General features: G+C 44.7%; 1 protein-coding gene across 1 annotated transcript in view; it reads left to right on the top strand.

Annotated features, from left to right (window-relative positions):
• The window catches only part of Sgpp2 (sphingosine-1-phosphate phosphatase 2), a 119,957-nt gene continuing 100,920 nt past the window's right edge, over nt 1–19,037 (top strand). Inside the window, exon 1 of the mRNA XM_013351720.2 lies at nt 1–326. Coding sequence (XP_013207174.1) covers nt 159–326 — 168 coding nt within the window. The 5' untranslated portion in view covers nt 1–158. The remainder of the gene's footprint in view (nt 327–19,037) is intronic.

The raw sequence follows: 19,037 nt of genomic DNA, 5'->3' as shown, positions 1-19,037 counted from the left end.
GGCGGGCGCTAGGACCCGGGCGGCGCACCTGTTGGCTGGCCCTGCGCCCCGCCCGCCCTGGGCTGGGAGCACCGGGCTGCGGAACGCCAGGCCAGGGCGCACGCCGAGGACACGGACGCGCGTGACTGCAGGTCGGACGTGCGGGGTCGCGGCTCACCATGGCCGAGTTGCTGCGGAGTCTGCAGGATTCGCAGCTCGTGGCGCGCTTCCAGCGCCGCTGCGGGCTCTTCCCGGCGCCGGAGGACAATCCTCGGGAGAATAGCGCGGGCCCCTCGGAAGGGACGACGCGGGTCCCAGAAGTGGCGCATCTCCCCGCAAACCCGCAGGTAACCACGGACAGCTGTCTGCAGTGGGGAGAAGGGCGACGGCCGTCTGCGTGTCTGCGGGTCCCGGCGACTCCGCGATGGGGATCGCGGGCTCCTACCGCCGCCTCCCAGCATCCGCCCTAGGGGGGTCAGTCACACGAAGTCATATTCTGTCGCTGTAGGTGGTAACTACATCTTCTCAGACAGCACCCAGAGCCTTTGCATGTATCCGTTGAGAGATTCTACACTTTAATTACTTTAATGAGTAAGTTCGTGTTTCAGTAGATTCTGCCAGAAGTGTGAGAGTTACGTAACTGGAAAGAGGAGTGGGGATGTCCTTGGCACTTCCCTGGGATACAGCCTGAGAACTGCCCCAGAGTTCTTAGGTTGCAGCATCCTCCTCCTTTTGCTCCTCACAGACTCAGGAGTGGCGCGCTTCGCTTTGCTGCACCACCAACCCTGGGCTCCTCAGAGGATTCACAACCCCACATCCCGTCACCCTCAGGGATGGGGGTCCAACGCGGTCTCCCTCCCTATAACCCCTACTCTTGGGGGTCTTCCAGCCCGGTCGGTCTTCCGTGACTGGCCCTAGTGGCCTTTTCCATAGCTGCTTTGCTTCCCCAGCGAGGTTATACAATTCTACTGCAGCTTTGCTTTCTGCTGTGCCAGGGAGTCCTTTAAGCTAGAAGGACCCGGCAGGCGGCAGATGGCAGCTACGGAAGCTTGTCTCCCTTGGGCACCACCAGCAGCTGCCCTTTCCCTCAACTAAGCAGAAAATGATAAACCAGGAGATAAGCAATTCTACTCCCCCCCCCCGCCGCCACCTCCCCAACACACACACACACACACACACAGAGAGAGAGAGAGAGAGAGAGAGAGAGAGAGAGAGAGAGAGAGAGAAAGAGAGAGAGAGAGAGAGAGAGAGTTAGTTTTGTTCTCCCGGAAAGATTCTGTTAACTATAAAGTGACACGTCCTTGTGTACAGATAACCAGTTTAGAACCTGAATCTCTTGTGTAGAATACAAGAGGCATTGAGTTACAGAGTTCATTTGGACAGGTGGCCTTGGGCTGGTTACAATACTTTCGCTTTATGGTTTTTTCCCTGTGCTATATGGCATGCGAATAGCTTTTAGATTAATTCAAGACCTCTGTCTTTACTAGTCCCTTGTCCCAAAAGACGATGGAGGTGTATATGACTAATGCCCCACCCCCACGGGAGGCCTTTCCTGCGCTGGCACCCAACCTACATTCAGGGCCTGAGACAGCTACTGTCTCCTGCACCTGCGCTTCCCAATTCAGGAAGCTGAGGACTAAATTTTCCCATTAAGTGTTTCTTAATCCCCGCGATAATGTGATTGCACATTCTGGGGGAGGTTCCTCTTCCCCTTTAAAAACAAGCTGAGCATACTCCTTGCTTCTTGGAGTGCCCAGATGGTGGGTGGGGGGAATCAAGGAGTGGGGTTCTGGTTCCCTCCCCAGACTTGGATTACTGTAGCCCAGGAAGTATGTAAAAGAAAGCTGAGAATTCAGGATAATAAATCCAGGTAGTGGCTGTAACAGGAAAAAATTAACTTGAGATCTTTTGATAAGAGAAGGGGTTGTGAGTGTTTTAAAAGGTTTAAGAGAGGTGGAAGGTTAGCTCTCAACAAATAGGAATAATTGTATCTCTGCTCCCAGATAACTCACAGGGTCTTAAGGGGGCAATTGTGAACACTTTCCCCACGGCCCTCTTTCCAAACCAGATGGTGGCTGTACAACCTTTTAGCATTTTTTTAAAAGGCAGTTTCACTATGTGGCCCAGACAATTTCACTATGTAGCCCAGGCTGGCCTTGAGCTGGTAAAACTCCTTCCTCTGCCTCCCAAGGGCTGAGGTGTTAGGTGTGCCCCGTCAAATGGGACACTCTTCAGCTCTCAAGGACAAGTACTTTGCTTGCTGACAGCAGGCTGTCTCCAGTCCTGTCTGTTCTCCCTGCTACTTGAGGTGTGTTCCTTGCAGAGGGCACTGCATTGTGTAACTGCCTTTGAGTGGGGAGCTGATGACGCCAGCCTTTTCCTGTTGATGAAATAGCCAGCAAGGCAGGAGCTTTGTTGGTTCTGCCCATTTTCTTGGATCTTCTTCACCCAGTTGAAGCTCTGCGAATTCTGTGGCTATCTAAGCATAGCTTGCAGTGGGAAAATCAATAGCTTTTAAGATTTTAAACAGAGACTACTAAAGATCAAATTAAATACCAAATGATTTTTTTTTTCCACATAGCCTAGAAGACAGCCCTGGGACATTGACTTAGGATCTTTCAAATAGTTGAGACATTAATTCCTTCATTGAAGTTACTTTAGATTTCAAGGAATCAGATTCATCTTCTGCATTTTCTGTATTTATTGTAGTCCCTAACACTAGACAGGTAAGGAAATGAATACAGGCTTCCCATACAAATTCTCATAATACCACACACTTTCAGGTTAGAGATTAACTCTATCTTTTACTAGCTAGGGTGTGGTTTGGCTTGCATAAAGCCATCGTTGGAAAAAAATGGGCTGGGCCTTAGACTTTGCCCAGTAAGTCTGAGTCCCTAAGGTTGAATGACTTGTTGAGAACTACCCAGATAGCTGCACAGTTTCGGGAAGCCAGATCTTTTGATTCCGAAGTCTAAACTTGAAGCTTCCATGGCAGAAATCCCAGGGCTTTGTGTGTGCCTTGCTGAGAAGGTGTGGGGCATGAGACTTGGCTGGACAGGGTGGGACTGAGATAGAGTGAGGTATTACCAGCTGCTCTTTACAAAGAAGCAAGTTTGCAGGGTTAGCCATCAGAGGGCTTTCTGAATGGTCTTGGGAAATAGTGTCCTGCTCTATGCAGGGATCCTAGTATTGTGTGCAGAGGCAGAGACCAGGATAGAATTGTGTTTATTTGTTCTGAGGTCAAGCCAACCTGCTATACAATGGTGTTTTTATTTCTGACACCCTTGCTTGCCCAACACTATTGTGTTTAGGCTTTGTGAAGCCTTTCTTCGTCATTACAACATTGGATGCTCAATAAATACTTTTTGATAATTGCTCACACATAATTCTCAAGTTTGGTTGCATAAGAATCAAAATTAGGTTGTGTTGAAAATTACTTTGTTCCAGGCTGGGAGATGGTGGTACATGCCTTTAATCCCAGTACTCAGGAGGCAGAGACAAGTGGATCTCAGAGTCTGAGGCCAGCCTGGTCTATAGAGGGAGTTCCAGGAAAGCAAGGGCTACACAGAGAAACCCTGTCTCAAAAAAGAAAAAGAAAAAATAAATAATAAAATAAAACTAGGCAGTGGTGGTGCACACTTGTAATCCCAGCACTTAGGAGGCAGAGACAGGCTGTGGTTCGAGGCCAGCCTGGTCTACAAAGCAAGTCCCTGGATAGTCAGAGCTGTTACACAGAGAAACCTTGCCTGGAAAAAAAAATCAGTGTGTGTGTGTGTGTGTGTGTGTGTGTGTGTGTGTGTGTGTGTGCGCGCGCGCGCATATATGTAGTAAATATATATAATAAAACAATGTAGGAGAGATTATTAATATATTGCAAACTATTAAAAAGGGTCAAAGGAGCAAATAGTAAAAGAACACAACCATGGTCATTTCTAATGAGCAAGAACCCCTGGTACCAAAACAAATGAGAAGATCAAAAACTCATGCTTCTCGGGTTTAAAAACCAGTATTTCACTAACAAAGAGGAAGCATGCCCTAGACTGAAGTGCACACCCACATAACCAAGTTCCAGAAAGACCATCTTGGGTTTGTTTTTAAACTAGGTGGTTTATTGGTTATTTTTCTGTTGGCTATGATAAAACTCCATGACCAAGGCAGCTTATGGAAGAAAGAATTCATTTGGATATATGGTTCCGGGGGCCGGGGGGGGGGGGAGTCCCCATGGCAGGGAAGCAAGCTGTAGACACTGCAGGAACAGTGAGCTGAGCCTTCACATCTCAAGCCTGGCTCTCAGTGACATACTTCCTCCAGCAAGACCATTCCTTGTAAATGCCCCTCCCCCAAGCACCAGCAAGGGACTCAAACCCTGGAGTCCAGGTGGAACAGTTCTCATTTTAACCACCATGGTTTTCACTCTTGTTTTATGTTCAGACCCCATTGCGTTGTGTACATATGATGGTATTTTGAATGAATAAATTTTGCAAAAGTGCAAAGCAATGAAACTTCCACCATAAACAAAGCATAGGCGGAAGGGTGGTTGTTTGAATGCCTTTGCACCTCCGTTTTCTCTCTTCAAACTTTCGGGGCCTATCTAAGTCAACTGGAAGTCTACATAACGTCTCCATTGGGTTATTGGTTTGACCTCCTGGGGATCAGGAGTCTAGGACCGGGCTATTGCAGTTTCTTGTGGACTGAGCCTCTCTTGTCCCATCTGCACAAGAGCAGAGTGGAACAGAGCTGTATTTTGCTAAGTGGCTTTACATTATAGTCACTTAAAGGAATGGAACTTTAAAAGCAAACCAGCAAGCAAAATAATGTCCAGAATCAAGCCCAGTGGAACTGGCAACTGAGGGAGAAGCTCTGGGTTCTCTTTCCCTGGGACTCACACCCATAGGATGTTCGGTATGCAGATGGAAGTGAGCCAGGAAGTAGTGGCAACAGCTGTGGCGGTTTAACTTCATTGCAGCCGACCTGATTGACAGGTCAAACTTCAAGTTTTGATTAGCCTTTGTGCAATGTTCAGGCTTGAAAGGGTAGATGTACCACTTTGAAAGTACAGATTGGTGAGTCTTTTCTTCCTTTTCTAGTTACAGATGTTAAAATTTTGAGAAAATGTGGAGAAAAAATTTAGCCATTGTGGTAAAAGAAGTGTCCCGGAAGCCCAAGAGAAGCACAAGCCCTTTGTTCCATGTGTCCCGCCCCCCCCCCCAGCCCCCGAAATAATTACACGGAAACTGTATTCATTTAAACACTGCCTGGCCCATTATATCTAGCGCCTCCTATTGGCTAACTCTCACATATTAGTTTAACCCATCTCTGTTAATGTGTATTGCCATTTGACTGTGGCTTACTGGCATGAGTCTAACCAGCGTCCGTCTTGGAGAGGAGAGCCATGGCATCTGCCTGACTCTGCTTTCTTCCTCCCAGCCTTCTGTTCGGTCTGCTCCACCTACCTAAATTCTGCCCTATCAAAAAGCCAAGGCAGTTTCTTTATTTGACCAATGAAAGCAAAAAATGAAAGAAGACCAAGCCATGCCCCTGTGCTTCCCAATAACTGCTCAAGCAGAGTGCGAAGTGTTATTTAATGGCTTCTTGTTACTCTATCACATGGGTTGTCTATAATTCCACTGGTCTACTGCTGGCCTTTAGATTGTTGCCAGTTTTCTCGTGAAAAATAATAGCATTGCTGGGCAGTGGTGGCACAGGCCTTTAATCCCAGCACTTGGGAGACAGAGGCAGGTGGAGAGGTCTGTGATCCTGGTCTACAGAGTGATTTCCATGACAGTCAGGGCTACTCAATGAAACTCTTGTCTTGAAAAACAAAAAAAGAAAGAAAAACGGCATCTTTAATATCTTTATGTAAATGTATCTCTGTCTAACATTTGTAATCTCCTGATTCAAATGTCCAGACAAGGATGAAAGATATAGATATACATTATGACTCTTCGCAGGTTTAGCCGGACGACCCCAGAGGCAGGTGTAATACTGTGAACAAGAATGAGCACACGCTTCCCGCTCCTGGCCAAGGTGACACACTAATGAGCTCTCTCCTCTTTGGGATAAATAGGCCACATGCACTTGAGTCTCCTCTTGGCTTCCCTTGTTTATGATCATCTATTGATCAGCTGCTATGTTTCTGGGACATTCATCTATCTCAGAGACACAAAGATAAATAAGCTTTAGATCCTTGCCCCCAGAAGAGCTCAAATGAAAATGGCAACATGAAGAAAAAATGAGGCTAGAAGGATGAACACAGGGGCTAGAAAGGGGACTCAGCCGTTAAGAGCACTAACTGCTTTTCCAGAGGACCTGAATCCAATTCTTAGCAGCCACCTGGCTGCTCACAGCTGTCTGTAGCTTCAGTTCCAGGGAGTCAAAGCCCTCCTCTGGCTTCCCTGGTCACCCAGGATATATATTTGGTTCACAGACATACGTGCAGGTGAAAAGCCCATACACATGAAACAATTTTTCTTTCAAAACAAGAATGAACATAGGAGACAATGGTAGGGAGAACTTGGCTCCCCTAGCAGAGACCTTGACATCTCATGTTACAGCTTAAAGAAAATAGATCAAATAGATAAAAATGAGAGAAGCTGGTTTACTTGAAGTTCCTCACGTGCTAAAACTTGACATGTCACTTTGGGGGAGTGATAACAAGATTAGCATGAGATCAGTACCATCAGGAAAAGACTGTCCTACTTAAAAGGGGTAATTGAAACACCTAAAAATAGTTAAAATCAGTCAGATGAATATCTTATCTCAATTTTAAAAAAAACACAAAAGTTCTACTACCCATTTAGGGAGATAAAACATGCCTGCTTCTGTTTTCTCTTTTTTTACTTTTGGCAGTATTGAAGTCGGAACCCAGGGTTTCAAGCATACTAGGCAAGCACTGAACCACTGAGCCACATCTCCAGCCATTGTGTGTGTGTGTGTGTGTGTGTGTGTGTGTGTGTGTGTGTGTGTGTGCGTGTGCGTGTGCTGGTGAATGTATCTGGGGATGGAGCCCAGAGGTCAACTTTAGGTGTCATTCCACGCTGTTTTTTAGACAGAGTCTTTCACAGCCTGGAACTTAGCAAGTAGGCTATGCTGATTGGCCAGTGAGCCCCAGGAATATGTCTGTTGTCACTGTGCCCCCCACGATGCCCATAGCTGGGGTTACAAACAGGTACCACCTCTCCAGTGTTTTCACATGGGTCCGAGGTATCAAACACACAGGACCTTCTGTTTGCAAGGTGAACACTTCATCTGTGGAGCTTCAAACCCATCCCCTCTCCATGTTTTTTTTTTTTTTTAATGTGGGCTGCACATAGGGGCTCACAGAGAGTATAGAATGGAAAGAAAAGAGGAGAAGGGAGCATTACAGTGTAGAACTAACAGACACTGTCTTGGCCAGGTGATCAAGCTCAGTACCAACAGTGAAAGTCAAGTCACATTGACAGTGTGGACTCTTGACGGATACCTAAATTCTATCTCTTGATACATAGTGACTGCCAGTCTGCAAATCCTGCTGGTATTCCTCAGAACTATAGAGGTCATCATAAGCAGGACACTGAGAAACAGTCATGGTCAAGAGGAGCCTAAGAACCTGATGACTGGAGAGAGCAAACCCTGGATGGTGAAAACCTTAGATGAAAACCAAAAGCGTCTGCCTAGAGTGTGGACTTCCGGCAGTCATAATGTATCCATTTTGAAACCAGCATGCGGTACTAATTGGGAGCGTCAGCACCAGGGTAGATTGGCAGCAGAATGTGTGGAGAGAATGTGGCCATTCTATCCATCTTCCTAATTTTTTTTTTTTGTAAATTTAAAACTGCTCTAAAAATAAAACCTATTTAAGATTCAACACATGGGAGGCTAATTGAAAGGAGTTCAGACAGGGAATCCTTCATGTAGGCAGGGTAAGAAAAGAAATCAGAGTGGGGAAACGAAGCATTTTAGGACACCAGCCTCCGTGTGCAAGGGGAGGGAATAGGGTTTGCTGAACGGCAGGTCCTGGAGAGCAGCTGAGGCTGAGGGCAGAGACTGTGGCCTGAGGCAGGTAATAATTCAGTGCCTGGCTGAGCACGAGAGTGTTGGATGTGATCGAGAGAGAGAGAGAGAGAGAGAGAGAGAGAGAGAGAGAGAGAGAGACTTCGTAGAGAGTAGTCACAGCAAGACAAAGTGTGGAGAAATGCATGTTGATTTCATATTCCTATTTATCATATTTATCATATCCTGCCATTGCACCCCCCCCCTTTGGCCAGATTCCATTAGAATATCCAGTGTCTTAGTTAGGGTTCATTTTGTTATGAAGAGACAACATGCAACTCTTATGAGAAAAACCTTTAATTGAGTGTGGCTCGCTTACAGATTCAGAGGTTCAGTCCTCTATGATCATGAAGGGGAGCATGGTGCCATGCAAGCAGATTGGTGCTGGCGTGGAGAGTTCTACATCTTGCAGGCAACAGGAAGCCATCTGACTCACTGGGTGGTATCCTAAGTATAGGAAACCTCAAAGCCCACCCCCACAGTGGCGCACTTCCTCCAACAAGGCCACACCCACTCCAACAAAGCCACACCTCCTAATAGTGCCACCCCCAATGAGAATATAGGAATATGGGTTTATGAGGGGCCAGTTACATTCAAACTACCACATGCAGGAATATTGGGCACCTGGCTGATCCCGCCCATAAAGCTGAGTTTCTCTGGGAGGGAGTGGGGGGACAGAGGACAGATTCGAGAGAGTGAATGGAAAATCTCCAGCACTGTGCAGGAAACGCTTGGTGTGGCCCTTCTGACTGGCAGTGTGGTCTAAAGGCAGAGCTGTGGGCTGATGTCTTAATGTAGCAGAATCTGGACTTTACTCTAAGGACTTGAGGATGGCGAATCAGTTTCATTCCACAGGGAAAGTTAGACTTAGTAACCTGGAACATGGTTTCAGAAGGGATTTCAGGGTGTCTCCATGGGAAAGGATGTGTGATTTACAGTACTGTTCAAAGGGGAATCAGGAGGGGTGCTTTAAAAGTCGTTTAGAGAGCTGTCAGATTCAAACAGCAGTAGGACTAACCTTTAACCGGATCTTAATGTCCGTTCAGGGTAATGTCTTCATGGTACGTTGTCTTCCTCACACAAGTGGCTTCTTTTTTTTTTATATATTTATTTATTTATTATGTATACAATATTCTGTCTGTGTGCATGTCTGCAGGCCAGAAGAGGGCACCAGACCTCTTTACAGATGGTTGTGAGCCACCATGTGGTTGCTGGGAACTGAACTCAGGACCTTTGGAAGAGCAGGCAATGCTCTTAACCACTGAGCCATCTCTCCAGCCCCACAAGTGGCTTCTTAAAATGTGGGCCATCATGTTGCAGCTTACGGGGGCCATCATTATAGCGACAAGCTGATTGGATAAGGACCGAGTCATTGAACTCGTGGGCTGGACAGCATCTTATGAAATGACCAGGCAGGGACTTCATCTGCTGGGATCTGCCTGCTGGATATGGACTAATAAAATCCATGAGATTGCTTGAGGGGAGCCAGAATACAGGACCCAGATGCAAGAACTTAAAGAGAGCTTGCTGATGAGAAAGAGAGGAGAAGCCTTTCAAGGGGAAGCTTAAGGCCAAAAAGGCAACAGGAAAGCAGGGGCCGAGGCAGGAAGACAGCTCTGTGTGTAGCAGTGGGAAGGGCAGAGGGGAAGTTCAGAGTGGGGATGGGAGCTGCTGAGTGTGGAGATGGAATACCCCCACTTGGGACCAGGATGTGCTGGTCCCTGCCGCTTGTGTAGATTTGGTTTTTTTAATTATTTATTTTTAATTTGTGCATATGTGTAATCTCAACCTCCCCTCCCCTCACCACGGGGTGCAGGGAACCCTGTGGAAGAGGTGGCAGAAAGAGTATAAGAGCCAGAGGATCCCGAGAACACAGGCCCTCTAAATCAGCACGAGCAAAGCTCACATGAATTCAGGGCAGTGTGCACAGGGCCTGCATGTGTCTATGCAGGTCATCTGCGTACCTATCATGGCTTCTAGCTCAGTGTTACTATGGAATTCCTGAGTGTGAATGAGTGGGTCTCTGTTTCTTGTGCCTTCTCTTGGGCTCTTTTCCGTTTGTTTGTTTTTTTGTTTGTTTTTTCCAAGTCTGACATTTTAGTATTGGCTTTATCTTATTTTGTTTTATTATGGTCCCTGAGAAGCCTGTTCCTTTTCTAATGAAAGACAGAAAAGGAGTGGATCAGGATGGGAAAGGAAAAGAAGGAACTGGGGGAGTAAAGGGAGAGGAAACAGTAATAAAATATATGAGAAAAATATCCATTTTCAATAAAAAGAAAAAATAAGATTAAGTATATTTTTTTAAAAGGCTTATAATCAAGCACCATGAAGTTATTGTGCATCTACGCTTACTAGACTTTCAGTAGAGTGCAGTTGAAAAGATACATAATAAAGAATTGTTAAGAATTGATTTTAGGGTTGGAAAAATGGCTTGGTGGTTAAGAGCACTGGCTGCTCTTCCAGATGACCTGGGTTCAAGTCCCAGCACTCACATGGCAGCTCACAACCATCTGTAAATCCAGCCCCAGGGGATCTGACACCTTCTCACCAATTCACATAAAATAGATTTAAAGAAGGAATAGATTTTTTTATTATCTGTGAAAATTAATAACATTTTCCACCTGTAAGGAATTTCATAAAAAAGTTTTTTGTGAAGCCTGGCGTGGTGGTGTACTCCTTTAATGCCAACACTCGGGAGGCAGAGGCAGGCAGATCTCTGTGAGTTTGAGGCCAGCCTGGTCTACAGAGTGAGTTCCAGGACAGCCGCGGCTACGCAATGAACCCTGCTTGAGAAACAAAGAAACAAAACAGAACAAAAAACAAAGCAAAAATGTCTGTGAATAAATGGGATCCTCTGGCATATTCTATTCAGATTGAGAGGACAACCTCACACTTGTCTCCTTTCAGCTTTAGATTTTGCTTTCAGGTTATCACATCATCGGGGCAAGGTTCTTTCAAAGTCTATTTCCTCAGCTATGTAACTTTTTAATCTAGTGATTTTATAAAATAAACTTCTTTCGTAGTATAAAACAGTCAAGATTTATCTATTTAAAATTTGTGCACGTATCTGTGCACCTGAGTGTGTACCATGCCACCCTGGTGGTCAGAAGACTTCATTGGATCCCTTGCAGCTATAGTTACAGGTGCTTGTGAGCCGCCACATGGATGCTGGGAACCGAACCCCAGTCTCCTACAAGAGCAGCAAGTGCTCTTAACCGCTAAGCCATCTCTCAACCTACTTTATAACATTGTATGTAACTGCTATGGGATTGTGTGTGTGTGTGTGTGTGTGTGTGTGTGTGTGTGTGTGCGTGCGTGTGTGTGTGTTTTATGCGTGGGTATTCATGGGAGCTTGAATTCACATGTATGCACACGTGGCTGAGGCCATGTGATAACCTCAAGGGTTTTTCCTCTGGAGACCTCTGCTTGGTTTTGAGGCAGGATCTCTCACTGGCCTCCAGCTAGACAAGTAGGCTAGACTGGCTGGCTAGGAAGCCTCAGGGAGTCCTGGTCCCTGGCTCCTTTCACATCTGCCTTTTTAGTTTTATAAAGGACGGGTTCTGTGCATCATTCGTGATATCCTCGTCGCTGGAACATTGTCTCTCTCACTTTTGTTGGGTTGGGACTAGGTGGAGGTGGAGAAGACTAATGGGAATCAATTAGGCTTAAATCCCTCTGCTCATCTGTGTACCCTTGTGCCTAACATGTACTCTGCAATATAGCAAATTCAGTGTGTGTGTGTGTGTGTGTGTGTGTGTGTGTGTGTGTGATTCTAGGGATTGAAGTAGGGCATCCTGCATCCTAGGAAAAACTCTATACTAAACTATATTCCAGGTTCAATACTACACAATGAATAGAAGAATAATAGCTATGTAAAACTCACCCTTCCCCTATTTGGCATCGGCATAAGCACCTGCCCTCTCCTTCCTCAATGGAGGGTGGGACTCTTTTTTTTTTTAATTTTTTTTTTTTTTATGCCGGAACACTTCCCTGGTTGCGTCTTCTTTTATCTTTCCAGTGTTTCCAGTGCTGGTTCCTGCCCTTTCATCCAGGAAACCAAGGAAGGGTTTTGATTAATGAATGACTTTGATTCGTTTTCATTTCTTTTGTTGGACAGCAGGAAGGGGAGTGTACATATTGCTGAAAGTGGCTGGTGGTGAAACATCTGTCAAGTTGATAGAATGAGACTTAGTGAGTGTGTTTTAGAAAGTGCGTTAGCAGCAAGCCAGGTCTAGTGCTGCTTTCCTTCTTTTAGAATGAAGGTGTCAAGATTTCTACACGTTTAAGCAGCAAGTGCATTTTCTATTGCAATAGTTTTTGTTAATGATTAAATCTCCTGGTGCCCTGATAAGAGTTGATCTTAAGCCAAAGCATTCCTGCATTTGATGTAGCACACAATTTTCTTTGGAGGAAACAGTCTCCCGGTTTCCAGGCAACCCGCTAAGAGTGTTCCTATCTGTGTCAGAGATCTATGAAAACTCTGGCATTTGGAGCATCCACTGGTCTTCATTATTTTACTTGCCTGGTGAAATACATTCCACATGTTAGAAAAATAAAAGATTGGAAAAGATTCCAGTCAAGACCGCAATTCATATTTCTGATGCCTTCTCTTGCTTCAGTATGGGACAGATTGATTGACAAAGTATGGTAGAGAGAAAAATCTGCAGACATGGGCTGAGCTGCGTGGGGAAAGCAGAGATTAGCCACCCAAGATACTGGGGCTGGGGATCGGGAGTCTTGGGAAAGAGAAATAGTGTCTTGCAGCCATTTTAAATACTACTTCCTCAGCCCACATCCTTGGAGTTTAGCCCTAGCTTCCTGGTTGCTCCCATTAGTGTTGGTTATGTGGTAACAGCGCTGTTACAAAGCAGAAAGGAAAAAGGCCTTGTCTACATTCTTTGGGTGTGTTTTGATTTCTCTAAACAGTGAAAAAAATGTTTCCAGTGAATTTTATGGGAAAGAGTTAAGTAAAGCAGAGATTGCTGGGGGTCTGAGGAAGAAAAAGGCAGCCCTGGGCAGAATGTTGGGAGCCGGAACCCTGCAGCTTAATTCTCAGGGAAAGGATTGGTCCTCCGACTTCAAAAGTGGCTGTGAAACAGAACATCAAAGATGTGTGTGTGTGTGTGTGTGTGTGTGTGTGTGTGTGTGTGTGTGTGTGAGATAATGAGTCCTCTATTAATGTTTGGGGTTTTCCTTCTCTTTTTAGACTTTGGTCTTTTGGTGATCTTTAAAAAGATACCAATTTTTCAAAAATTAAATTTTGTTGTTATTGTCATCATTGAAGCTAGACTTCCATAGCCTGGGATGGCCTCCAGCTCAGTACGAGGTCCACAGTGTCTTCGGATTCTGACCCTCCTGGCTCTGCCTCCAGAATGCTGGGATTGCAGACAAGCCCTCCCACACTCTGCTTAGATTTAGGAGGTACTAGGGGATGAACTTGGGGCTTTGACACATGCTGGTCACATCTCTATCCAGGAGATTGGTTTTGATAATTTTCAGTCACTAAGATAATACATGTTTATGTCAGATATAGTGAAAGTCACCAAAATATTTAAAGAAGACAATCAAAGGCTTGTCACAATAGTGCACCCCGAGGAGAGTGTCATGACCATTTTTCTAGACTACTATTCTAACATATAGAACATATAAGTAATGAGCAACTATGTACATGTGGAATTGACTTCATCTACCTATATCATAAACGTTCACCACAGCCTTTACTATTCCTTAATTGTATTATTGTAATGACTGTGTTTCACTTTATAATGGTTTCACACTATATGTTTTTGGATACATATATCCAGTGGGTATCTTTGGTTCTCTGCTTCAGACTGAATATCCACAGCTCTGGGTACTTTCTCTTCTTACTTACTGCCCCTTTGCCTTTTAGAAAATGCCAATCATTGCTCCCAGATGTCACTCAAGTCTGCTGGCTTCCTGTTAGCTCTTTGAAATTATCTCTTCTTGTTGATGTTATGATTTAAATTATGTTGTAACTTTCATGTAGCAATCGCAGAGACCAGAGATGAACAACTTGATAAACCAGTTAGCTGTCTTGATCTCTCAGGTGAAGAAGCTACAGAACATTCCAGAGTTTCACAAATCTCTCTGAGGCTCCTGTTAGTCACTGCCATTCTCCTCACCTGGTGGCTTTGGCTTATCATTCTATCTTGATGAATCCATTTTCCCTTATCTTGAACTCTCGAGAAGGGGATTGTAGACAATGCAGCAGTAGTGCCTTCATTTTCCACGCTATGAAACATCCATCGCATGGATCCATGACAGTTTCTCCATGTCACTGTGTGCAGACATTTCGGCTACAGTAACTAAAGGTTGTCATCAACATCTTTACTTTTTGTTTGAGACCAAGTCTGTGTAGGCCAGATTGGCCTCAAACTCTCTATGTAGCTTAAAGTAGCCTCGAATTCCTGATCCTGCTGTGCCGACCTCCCATTGCTGGGATTATAGGCATGCATCATGAGGCCCAGTTTATATGGTGCTAGGCCTTGAACCCAGTACCTTGTGCATACTAGACAAGCATTTAGCAACTGAGTTACACCCCCAGCCCGAATTGTCTTCATTTTTATTTTCTTTTGAAATAACTCCAATGATGTAGGAGTGTCTTCTTTCTATGTGTTGCTTTCATTGGTTAATTAATAAAGAGACTGCTTGGCCTGATAGGGCAGAACATAGGTGGGTAGACAGAACAGAATGCTGGAAAGAAGGGAAGTGAGTCAGATGCTATAGCTCTCCTCTCCGAGATGGACGCAGTTTAGAATCTTCCTGGTAAACCACCACCTCGTGGTGCTACACACATTAATAGAAATGGGTTAATCAAGATGTGAGAGTTAGCCAGTAAGAGGTTAGAGCTAATGGGCCAAGCAGTGTTTAAATGAATACAGTTTCTGTGTAATTATTCCAGGGCTAAGCTAGCCGTGCAGGAGCCGGGCAGGACGAAAAGCAGGCCTGCTCGCCTCATCACTACAGAATGGCACTACACTTCAAGCTTTAAGTAATTATAAAATAGTATGATAATCTATTGACTTAATGTCAAAAATTCTCTTTGAAAAATTTTCACCTCACGTTAGCATCATATAAAACTATGGGGCAGGCCAGTGAGATGGCTTAGTGGGTAAAGGCACTTGGAAGCTTGTGACCTGAGTTAAACCCCTGGACCCACAGGTAGAAGGAGAGAACCAGCTTCAAACATACACCGTGGCATGTACACCCACCCACATACAGATACCTACAATAAATAACTAAAATAATAATAAATGTGATTCTTAGAATACGGTGCAATAATCCAAATGAGGAAGTAGTGCGTGACCTGTCGGCCTCCAGGTCTTGGTGATATCATTTTGCTTTTCTGGGCTCTAATCCAGGATGATAAATTCTGCTGAGTCGGCGCGTCTCTCTAATCCAGTGGGAATCAATTCTTATTCTTTGATTGTCTCTTCTGACTTTAACACTTTCAGAGTCCAGGCAAGTTCTTTTTCACAGAGTCCCTCAGCGTGGGTTTGCCCGGTACCTCCTCAGTACTGCCTCTCTGCCTGCTCACCAGGAGCACACTGGTCGGGACCTGTGGCCTTGTTCATGGGACTGGACCAGGAGGCACATAATATTGGTTTAGTCTGTTGTCTGTAGTGTCATACACCTTTCTACAGGTGACTGTAATTGCCTTCCAATTACCTTTTTTTTTCTCTCTTTGCAGTTATCATCTAGGAGGTAGGTATGATGAGTGTAAAAATATCTTTTCTCCCTCCATGTTTCCACCAACTAATCTGGGAATCCATTAGTGAAATGTTATTTTTTAAAGCAAAGTAATGGACAATTTGAAAGCAAATATTCCACTACTTTACTTATTTTTAGCAAGGTGGATTGGCTCTCTTTAGCAGGCAATCATACCAGTCTTTTTGGTAATGTCATGGAAATATCCACTGCTCACCCCTTTCCACTGTGATTTTTATGCAGTTTTTTTCCTTATTAGCTTCTTATGATTTATTTTAAAGATAGACTCTTGTTACATGGTCCTTGTTACCTGTAACTTGCTGTGTAGAATAGGATGACTTTGAACTCACAGAGGTCCACTTTCCTCTGCCATCTGAGTGCTGGCATGAAAGGTGTGTACCACCATACCTGACCTCAATATTGTGTTGTTTGGTGTGGGGGGGGCGTGTTTGTGTGTATCAAATTTTTCCACTGTACATCACCTAGCAAAATCTTACCAATAATTTATTTTTAGTCTTTTCTTGTAAGGAAAAAATATTTGTAATTTGAGAAGCAAGGGGGATATAAAGCATAGATAACTCCCTTCCGGGTGTCTGTGGGTGGAGCTAGACCACACTGGTCCTCTGAACTATTCCCTTCTGTGACTTCCAGGTCAATCCTGTCATTTGGGTCTTATAACTAGCTGTGCTGTGTCAGGAACCTTGAGTAGAGACTGAGGTATCTAAATGGACAGGCAAAACATACATTAGACAATATATATTTAGAAGTGGTACCCCATCAATTGTACCAGTGAAATAGAAAATTGAGTTGGTTCTATGTCCATTGCAGAAAATGGTGACACCTTAGAAACCCTTCTTATATTCCTTTAAACCGATCCTCTCCTTTAGAGGCCTCCGAGGGTGGCCTTAGGGCTTCATCTTTCCCAGACTGTGTCACGTGTGTTCTCAGACAGAATGGACTCACGGTCCCCTAATTGGAACTATATATTTCTGAATAACCATCACCACTGGAAAAAAAAGAAGACACTAGCACTCACTATCACGTAACCTTACCTCTGCCTCAGTACCCTCTACCCCGTCATTTCTCAAAAGTATCCAAAATTTTTGTTCCACAAGGCTCTGTATGAAGTTTCTCAACACAATGGGTTGTAAATAGTCTAGTTTTGATTTCCTGCTCACCGCTTGAGTACCACAGCGGGAGGAGAACTGGTGCTTCTTGCCCGCATTTCAAGTACTCCCGGTCTAGGAAGGCACAGATTACATGGCCTGAAATAAGTTACAAGGAGATCCATGAACACAGCAGTCTCTCCCAGATTAGAAAAACATTTTGTCGTCAATGCTTTTCTTCTACTTCAGCTGACCCCAAGCCTGGTTGACTTACCAGATTCATAACTAATAATGGAAAAACATTACTTTAGAAACGAGAAACTTGTTCAATCTGTTAAGACTTAACATTGTGCTGGGCTGTAGCTCAGGGGTAAAATACTTGTCTGGCATGCACAAGGCCCTGGGTTCTAAACTAGGCACGTGGGAGCAAGCCCACACATACACACATGCACATGCATGCGCGTGCACACACACACAAATAAGACTCACTAGGCAACTACATACTGTCTATAAGTGATGCACTTAAAATATGATTATATAAATAAAAATATTAGTTGCTTTTCTATTGCTGTGATAAAACATCGTGACCAAAAGCAACTTAGAAAAGAAGGAGTTTATTTTGGCTTCGGTTCCAGAGGGATAAGAATCCGTCATAACAAGAAGCAGGCATGGCAGCAGAGCAGGAAGCTGAGAACTCACCTCTTTGACCACACACATGAAGCAAGATGTAGGGCAAGGCTGTGAACTCTGAGTCCGTCTCCAGTGGTATACTTCCTTTATGAGGCCAGCTTCCTAAACCTCTCCCACTAGTGTCGCCCCCTGGTGTAAGTGTCCAAATACCTGGGCCTGTGGGGGACATATCTCATTTAAACCACCACAACATACATAATGCTTCCAATAAAAGTTTTCCTTTTAAAAATCCCTCCAGCCATGCAGCCATCATCTCCACACCTTCCTCACGTTCTCGGCAGGTGCTCTGTGAGCTCTCAGGGAACACAACAGGACCTGTGATATTTCCCTCCCAGCTGCCTCGGCCCCTGCCACTCTGATGCGTGTTTCCATGCGCTTGGCTGACTGCATGTGACAAACACGTGCCCTGCAGAAACACACCTGTCCTCAACTTTGGTTTTGACTCTTCTTTTATGGCTGCAGGTTTTCTGTGTCATTAAAAAGTTATTACTATTGTCTTTCTGTGTTTTATTTCCTTCAACTGCTTCAAATTAGTATTACAAAGAGGTCAAATTCCATACTGCTCTCTCTCATTCTCTCTGTCCCTCTCTCTCTCTCTCTCTCTCTCTCTCTCTCTCTCTCTCTCTCTCTCTCTCTCTCTGTGTGTGTGTGTGTGTGCGCGTATGCATGCTTCATTGGAATTTGAACCCCAAGGCCTTTTGCATTCTGAGTAAACACTTTGCCACTGAGCTGTTAGCCCCTGCCTTCTTAGTCAAAATAAATAAATAAATAAATAAATAACCTCTTAAGTTTATGTTTGGCCGGCAGGCATGTAGAGTTTGTGTCAATGAAGCCCAGAAGAGGGCGCCACAGACCATGGAACTGGAGTCACACATGGTTGTGAGACACTGTTGATTGCTAGGAATCAACCCCAGGTCCTCTAGAAGAGCAGCCTGTGTTCTTAACCACTGCTCCATCTCTCCAGTCCCATAGCCAACAGCCCGCCACTTCCCACTTCTTAATATTTGAATTTTAGGCAGAGTCTAAAATTTTCACAGACTGAACCAAACTCACTCACTTCACTGGTGAGACTTGAACCCGCGCTGTGGGGGAGTTTTGTGCATGTTGGGCGGGCTCTCTGCTCCTGCTTCTCCTCCTTCCTCCATCTGTCTGTTCAGGACACATGATCCTCTCTGCTCAACCCACACTGCTCACCTGCGGCCACAAAACCTCTTCAAAGAGCTGCCTGAGATCTGGACTCTTCTGTTTTTGTACCTGTGTGTGGTTCCTGCTCATGACGTTCACTGGTTTAGTTTGAACTAAAATAACATTAAAAAACAAACAAACAAACAAAAAACCTAGGAGAAAGAATTTAGCAGTAGATATGATTTTTAGAGCTTGCTCTGCCCCTGTGTAATTTCATCAAGAATGACTAATTTTAAATGAAGAATCATTGAAGAGATCATTGTTCTGATATGCATAAAACATGAAAGCTGATTCTTCTTTATTTATTTAAGCTGAGCT

Source organism: Microtus ochrogaster, linkage group LG4, assembly GCF_000317375.1.
Source record: "Microtus ochrogaster isolate Prairie Vole_2 linkage group LG4, MicOch1.0, whole genome shotgun sequence".
Lineage (NCBI taxonomy): Eukaryota > Metazoa > Chordata > Mammalia > Rodentia > Cricetidae > Microtus > Microtus ochrogaster.
Note: the sequence above shows the minus strand (reverse complement) of the source record. Positions and strands in the feature narration are given on the sequence as shown.